This window comes from Camponotus vicinus, unplaced genomic scaffold (assembly GCF_025532165.1).
Source record: "Camponotus vicinus isolate PSW18456_S1 unplaced genomic scaffold, iyCamVici1.0 SCAF_3, whole genome shotgun sequence".
NCBI classification, from domain to species: domain Eukaryota; kingdom Metazoa; phylum Arthropoda; class Insecta; order Hymenoptera; family Formicidae; genus Camponotus; species Camponotus vicinus.
In genome coordinates, this window is record NW_028141967.1 from 466656 (window position 1) to 475022 (window position 8367).

An 8367-nucleotide genomic window follows, 5' to 3' on the forward strand; every position below is an offset into this window, starting at 1 on the left:
AATTACATATTTTTTCTTCAAAACCGAAAAAATTGTATTCTTAACTTAAGAATATGCCACTTAGCTTTAGAATATATACCACTAAAATAGATGCCAAGAGGATCCTCTTAAGTTAAGAGCAAAATCTTCTAAAGAGATATTCTTAACACACAGAGAAAAATATTTCTTTAGATTTAATAAATTTTGCTGAAGTCAAATAAATTTAATTACACAGGCCCACAAAAAAAAAGTACCCTGTGCTGGCGATCTGACTAGGCTAGTCTTATGTATTTTGGCCCGCTGAATTCGAATCTGACGTCAGAATTGCTCCATCACGTCACAGTTTTTTTTAAATCTCAAAAGAGAAAGACGAAAATTTCGTAAAAATCGACATTCTAGGGTAGTAAGACTGCGCTTCTTGAGGAAAAAGTTACCGAAATCATATTTCCATGTATTTTCAGGCATTATAAATCCAAATCCGATTTGTCACACCAATCATACCATCGATTCCATTAACATTTGTCATGAAAAAGTAGCAATCTTCCGTATTCCGTATTTGATTTTAGTTCATTCATAAATCTTATATTGGAAAGAATTAATCTTATATTCTCCAAGTCCAAATTTTGAGAAAAATTTTTTCGAAACTTACAGCTTCTAGCTGTTGAGTTCGTATAAGATGCAGAAATTTCTTTATATAGGTCACAAACCTCTTTTCAAATTAATTTGTCTTTAAAGCGCTAGAGGTACATGAAAAAAGAGATTGTGCTATCTGGAGGTAAAACCCTATCTTAATATCTTCGCATCTTGATAAATAGAATCTGTTTGCAGTAAATTTTAGGTGTTACAACCTGAAAAAAAAAATGAACACAAAAAAAATTGAGCACAACGTTTATATTCTAAGTCGGATTTGGATTTATAATGTCTGAAAATACATTAAGATATGATTTCGGTAACTTTTTCTTCAAGAAGCGCAGTCTTATTACCCTAGAATGTCGATTTTTACGAAATTTTCGTCTATTTTTGAAATTTAAAAAAAACTGTGACGTGAGAGCAATTCTGACGTCAGATTCGAATTCAGCGGGCCAAAATACATAAGACTAGCCTAGTCAGATCGCCAGCACAGGGTACTGTTTTTTTGTGGGCCTGTGTTATTGGTCTAAAAGTTTTTTTCAAATATAATCTGTTTAATATTCTGAATCCCAACAAGGAATCCAGATTATTAAATAAAAAATTATTTTAAATTCAGCTTGAAATTAAACTGATAAACAAATGATGTCAGAAAGAGGATGCGGCTCAAATGCACACAGAGAATCTGTGTGTGAGCAGCGTCCTCTCTTTCGCACCACTGCTAAGGGAAAAAAATATACTTTAGATCTTACGTTAATATAAGTCAAAATTAAACAATCTCGCGAGATTGCTTAATTTATTTAATTTTAAGAAGGCCTGACGAATTTATGTCCGCTGAGGAAGTTATAGCCATTTACCTTATATACATTTCATGATAAATATTGAATACGAGAAAAATTAAGAGTGGTGTCGCCGCGTAGCGGCAAATGAAGAAACATGTCGCGCACACGAAAATCGAGTTGCGGCGTAGAAGTCGCAAATTAAGAATATATTCTTATTCATTAAGAATATATTCTTATTCATTAAGAATATATTCTTATTTATTAAGAATATTTATTAAGAGGACTTATAAAGTATACATTTCAAGAATACAATTTTTTTTGGTGTAAGAAAAATGATCCTCTTTTTATTTTTTTGACACTGTGACACGATAATTTTTTTTTGTGTTTTAAATATGGTTTGATTCAAAAGGAACTAAAAGTAGAGATAAGATATTCAAAATTATTCGCAATTTGTCATTCACGAGTTATTGTCCAAAGAAAGAGCGACGTTACGGGAAGAAAAATGTTATTATGATAGTATTATGTATCGAGTAGAAAAAAAGGAATGCGCGCTATTTTATTCGGAATAATTTGAAACGCGGTAAAAAGGTGTTTTGCAGTAAAGTCGATTCTGCATATCTCTCAAAAATATAAATAATCTTTTGTTTTCATTCAATTCAGTTTTAGTTTCATATTTAAATCCAGGGTTTTTTATAGTTTAAAATTTTCATAGTCTTTTATTCATTCAACTATTCAATCTTTTAATTTATATTTAAATTTATTATATTGAAACTTTGCAATTTTATCGCTAGTTATTATCGTGTATTCTTAAAAAATCCGTTGCTGTGTCATATCTTGAAGAGAGCAAATCTGTCTGTTCCAGAGGTGGAGTGCGAAGTGTCGAGTCAAGTGGAATACTCGCTGCAGGCGATCTGGGGCGTTAGCATCCGGGAGCTGCATCTGGCACTCTGGAAGCCGTGGAATACCTTGCGGGACGCATCCCTGAACGGAACCCTTCTACAAGGCCACGCGCAACACCTCACGACGCCGCAAACGTATCCTTGTCATTTCTAATTAATGTAAATTCCCTTCTGCCCCGCTTTTCATCGAACGTTTCGTGCAGATTGAAGTATGGCCGAGAAATAGTTTCGAAAGAATCGAGTACACATGCGAAAAGATATCTTGTCCTTCCTCTCAACGCATGACGTCAGACGCGAGAGAAAAGTTGTACGATTTTTTTTCTTTTCGTCTTGTCAAATAAATAAATTTTTTTTCTCGCAGATCGAAAACTTTTTTTCGATTTGCAACTATAAATTCCGATCTCTCGACCTATTGCGAGAGATCTATCTTCGCTGAGAATGTAGGCCAGGCTGAATTGCAGCTGTATTTCGCTAACGCGAGACTGTAAAAAAGAAGAATTTCCGGCCTTTAATTGCGTACGTGGAAACCAATTTATTTCGGTATGTAAAAATTGAGAGGGGAAAAAACACTCGCACTATTACTTTCCGCTTCTGCGAAGTCGTGGTGAAATACTGGCTGCAGTGAGGAAATCTCAAGCGAATCGACCGACTGCGAGCCTAATAATTTTGCTCGACCCTTCTCCGAGAATGGATTCGCTTATCGTTTACGTCTTTCTCCTTTGTGTATATAATTACGTCGTTTCCTTGACCAAGACTGTAGTAGACAGCCGCACGGAGAGGAAACGCTGAGATTGTCGCTTCCGGCGCCGGAACTGGAACTTGGCACTCCGCCACGACTCTGTTATCCCCTGGTGATCTTTCTCACCCGAAGAGACAATCGGGATCCTCATCCCGACGAAACCGTGAGCAATTTTATTACCGTCGTCATGATTTAACTTGATTGATTTCTTACAAACAGGAGCAAATAAAAGCCTCGATTACATTATCTCCCCCTCTGGTTTTTGTTTAAGGTGGCACTGGTGAATGTCGTTCATATCAAGGACAGCGTCTGCACGCTACCGACTTCGATTTTAGCGCAATACTTGAAGCAGGCGAACGGCCAGCTATCTTGTTTAAAGGTGAGTTGAGACAAGCCTCCGGCGAGCCTTCCACATGCAACATGTTCCAACTTTAAAGGTCACAAGTCCAGATATCGGCTGTTATAGATGTCAGATCAGAGTATATTAAGTATATTAAGTCACTTAAAATTTCTAAATGTCTTGCGCGATAAATAAAAGATAAAAACATAGCCTGGAGGAAGAATCTCCTCTGGTCATTGATACGCGATGTCGTGCAATTGGTGCTTTTCCGCAGCAACTCTACCTGGCCACGGGTAACTCGAGCAACTACGATGAGAGCGACGCGATGTCGTCAGGCCTGGGCTCGCCGGCACTCGCGCTCGCCGAGCCCTGCAACAACAACAACAACGGCACCGCTGCCAATGGCCGCGGCGCCCTAGTATCGTCCGGCCAGGGTGGCGATCAGGAGAACGGTTCCCTCTGGAATACCGCGGGCGAGCAGCTGTGCGTCGTCTGCCAATACTTCCCACTGTCGCGTGCCCTGCTACCCTGCCGGCACACCTGCATCTGCGCCTCGTGCTTCGGCAAGCTCGACCGATGTCCGATGTGTCGCAGCCCGATCAAGAGCTACTTCTGCATACGCAGCGAGGAATATATGCCCCCGGAGAAGGAGATCAACCCCTGCAAGCAACGGCAGCCGAGCCACGGACCCACTCATTGGCTCCACGATTGGAACGATCGACTCACCGATTTCCTCGGCTTCGCTCGATAGAAGGTTGCCCTATCTGCAAGGTCCCGTATAGCTTGTATATCGAGTGTCAGAATGGTTGAGAGTCTTTGTTCGATAGATAATTTCTACAGGTTTATTCTCTTCTCCTTTTCTAAATTCAAGGTATAAATAAATTGTTGATCGATAAAACGTTAAGTGCATTCTCGTTGCGTTTCATAGAAACGGGAGTGTTTTATTATAAATTGTTGTCTTCTTTTTTAAGTTAAATTATAAAAGTTTAAAATTTTTCAAGACATACAAAAATAAAATAAATAATAAATTTATTTTTTTCTGAAGACAAAAGTTGTATAGTAGCGTGTATAGCAATTTCTCAATCTCGTTTAATTTTTATTTCAGTTGTTATCATTTAATATTAATTTTATATTGTCCCAAATCTTCATCTATTTGAAATTGCATTTAATTTAGCAGAGGATTTTAATAGCCATTATTATTCATAATTTTAATGTCAAAATATATCTGTAGGACTTGTCTACGAATAGGAAATGTCAACTATATTGACTGATTACGTAACTGTACCATGATTTATTATTCGATAAATGAGATGCGAAAGTTTATGAGAATTCACACATATACACACGCGAGGAAGGCACTAAAGAGATGGATTGTCTATTTAGCATGTGCAAATAGTTTTCGTGCATATAAGTTGTCAGCGAATCACTCGACTTTTCCAATCGCAGTTTTTTAGTTAATTTACATTTTTTTTATTTTCCTCTTATGAAATAAAATCATTTCATTTTCATTTTCCTTTTATGAAAATAATGATGTGTCATTTATTTACAATATATCATCTTTTCAATTTTTATCGTTATGTATCTTTGAAACTAAAACTTGTAAATATAGTTTTAGTTATAAATATCACAACTTATAAATATTATCTATTTCTAATCGATTTTGAAAATTGTGTATAACGCCCTATATATCTGTTTTAGTGATTTTTTAAAATATGTGAGTGTAAAAAAATAATTTTTTTTGTCGAGGCATCTAATTAAGATTATTTGAAAACATCAATTCTTTATCGAGGCACTCTGTTATTTAATTTTAATTATTTCTTTCCTCAATACACTCTTCTATGGAAAACATAAACGCTTTATTTCTTTTATCGAAAGTCGACTATAGATCTGTAGCTTCGGAACACCGTATGTGAATAACATCGTACGAATACGTGTATATATATATATATATATATATATATATATATATATATATATATAATAATAATAATATCCCCTTCACTGCTCGTGTTATCAGACCGCGCGAGTGGCTCAACCAAATAAATCTCGGATCATTCAGTTGAGAGGATTGACCATGAAAAACAACCTTTCGCATCCTATTTAGAAACATGTACGATTCAATTAAATCATCTTTGCGTATTAAGTTAGGCATTTCTGCGGATCAAACGTAAGTGTTTGCAACACGGAACTAGATACTCGCCTAATACAATACACAGCTAAATATTTAATGTTCATACGAAAGATTATTAATGAGTTACGCAATGTTAAATCGACAAAGAGCAGTTTTGAATTTTTTTTATTAACATTGAGTATCTGCAAAGATCATGTTTGACCCGGAAGTGTCTTACTATAAACGCAAAGACATGAGTGACATTGAGTACTCGTTTAATGATCTTGTAGCCTATTCGAAAAGGAACTCGAGAAGTTGCCAAAATATCGAAAGAATGTGACGTGTCATTATATAAATTTTCGTCAAGTGCGATATCAGGTTAATGAGAATTAAGTGCAAAAATTTTTTTAAATTGTTTAATTATATTAGATAAATAAAATTTGAACGCTTCGGTCCCATTTCGTACAAATAAAAAATTGCAACCTTCAAGTCTCTCATCGATTTTAGCATATTTAGAAAATGTGATTCATCAATGAATTCATTTTAATAGACAAATATTGCGAAAAGATCTTTACACATAGAACCACTAGAAATTACGAAAGACGGAGAGCTTTTAAAAAAAATAAGAAATGGAATTGTCAAACAGATCGATTGGAGAATGAAATTCTATTTGTATAGTTAAATGTTTTCAAAGACAATTTTTTAGGCTCTGTTTTCTACGCGTGGCTTTTATTATGTTTCCGATATTTTCGTTTGATTTATATTTTTCTTATTAAAATCATGTCTCTATAAATTTTCAGTTCTCAAGCAAAATGAGCAAAGCCTCTCTTTTTATTCCATGAGAGAAAATTGGAATAAAATACCTTAACGTATGTAGAAAAATTGTTAAAAATCATCTGCTTGATAGAAATCGATTTATACTTGATTATAAATGATTTTAATTTATTGGAATTTTATTTTCTTGAAACATGTTTATAAAAATTGCAGTCGCCTGATTGCGGCTTATAATTATGCTTCTCAAAATTTACAACGAATATAATGATGAAAGCGCATTGAAATTATGATATATTATCTAACTTTACTATCTTCATAGATAGAAAGAGAGAAAGATCTTGAATTTGATGATTAAATTTTAGAATTTTGTATTTTATTTATCTTGAAGATTTTTAAAAGAGATTACTTTCCGAATTACATATTGTTTTTTAGTTGCGGTCGAATTTTTTACGTGGCATTTTCACAGCCAATCTTAAATATGATTTAAGCCACGATCGAACAGTACATATGCCTCTGACTGTGAGGAAAAACACCGTATTAAACATTGAATGTCGGGAAAAAATTTCGAGAATGCAACTGTATTCCCTAAATGTCTGTATATATCATCCAGCGTAACACCGAAAATTTTTACTATATGACATTTTATATATGTAAGTACGTTTAGATGTAAATATATACGCACATACACATTATACTAAGCGAATCTACATATTCGCCATTAGATTATTCGATTATTTGGTATACGTACGATTAATATCTAAGTTTACTTATATAATATAATGCTCGCACTCACAAGAAGTGTCTCCTTTGAAGAAAATTCATACACACGTATAGTTGAAGTATTATAAGAGCCCGCACAGAGAAAAATATCATTCTACTGCCAAGAAAAGCGATTACTCAGTTTATTTTTCTTTTTTTAAGTAATAGTTTTCTTCAATAAAGAATATATTCTTGATAATAGTCTTAAAATATACTCATCACAAGTGTGAGAAAATCTCATTATCATGTACTCAAAAGAAGAAATTATTTTCTCTTCAAGAATATTGTAAAGTTGTATCAAAGAAAAATCAAACATACTTTACGCCAACTCATGTAGTAAGCAAACCAAATTTTTGTTTTAATTTAATATTCTTGACTAAAATACTGCACTTACTAAAATTTAAAATATATTCAATTAAATTTAATGCTTGTGGTGAACTTATAATATATTTGCGGATATACAAACTTACGATATACTTAAAATAAATAATATTTACTTGAATACAGTATACATTTTTCTCTGTGCGTTTTTGCAAATTCCATGAATTAAATGGCGTAGCGAGTTTCGTTAGTTAATAAAATGCGAGACAAAGTATTCGGAGAGAAGGTGAAAGATATTAATTCTCTAGATTAAGAGATCATCACTTTAACATTTAACGCTGTAAATAGACAGACTGTGATAATTCTAACAATGTTTGCGCAAACGTCCCCCGTGAACGAAGAGCTACGAGAAGAGAAAGGAGTCGTTTGGGAAAATTTATCCTCCGGAAAGGAGGGACCACAGGGGTCTATGAAGGTTGATCAAAGAATATTAAGAGAGTGTGAAGGCCTTTGCAGTCAATTTGCCGTAAAAAAATTTAATTTATCGAATTTTAAACGATGAAAAACGTAAATTTCGAACCGTTCCATCTGGCTCGAAGCGTACTGTATATAATTTATTTAAATAAAGTGTATTAGCTGGCATTTTATATATCTCTCACCTTCCTTTCATTATTCTTTATTGTAGTAGGTGATTTTTTTTTTAGATTATTTTATACTTAAACTATGATTGAAGCAATTTTTTGGCTGATTTGGAGTGACTAATTTTTGTATAAATAGAAAATTATAATTATTCTTATTAAAACAATGTAATGCGAACTTTTTGATCATAATTAAATTTATTTGATTTTAAAAATATTCAATCATTTGTAAGTTTTAAGTTATAATAGAAAAAGACAGAACTTTTAAAAATTAAACTCTGCTTAATGTAAATTTTATCTAATAATTTTTTAATCTTTGAAAGGAAAAAAAGTTATTAGATTTCAGAAAATGACAGCAAATAGTTAGTAAAAATATATTATTAAATGTATTATTTATTA

General features: G+C 33.5%; 1 protein-coding gene across 3 annotated transcripts in view; it reads left to right on the forward strand.

Annotated features, from left to right (window-relative positions):
* The window catches only part of LOC145969161 (cell growth regulator with RING finger domain protein 1), a 27330-nt gene extending 19358 nt beyond the window's left edge, over positions 1-7972 (forward strand). For 2 of the 3 annotated variants that reach the window (XM_083095039.1, XM_083095038.1), the window contains 4 exons: positions 2251-2422; positions 3048-3189; positions 3298-3405; positions 3641-7972. In XM_083095039.1, coding sequence (XP_082951165.1) covers positions 2251-2422; positions 3048-3189; positions 3298-3405; positions 3641-4117 — 899 coding nt within the window. In that variant the 3' untranslated portion in view covers positions 4118-7972. The remainder of the gene's footprint in view (positions 1-2250; positions 2423-3047; positions 3190-3297; positions 3406-3640) is intronic. The other variant, XM_083095040.1, reaches the window with a different exon arrangement.
* Positions 7973-8367: the final 395 nt, after the last annotated feature.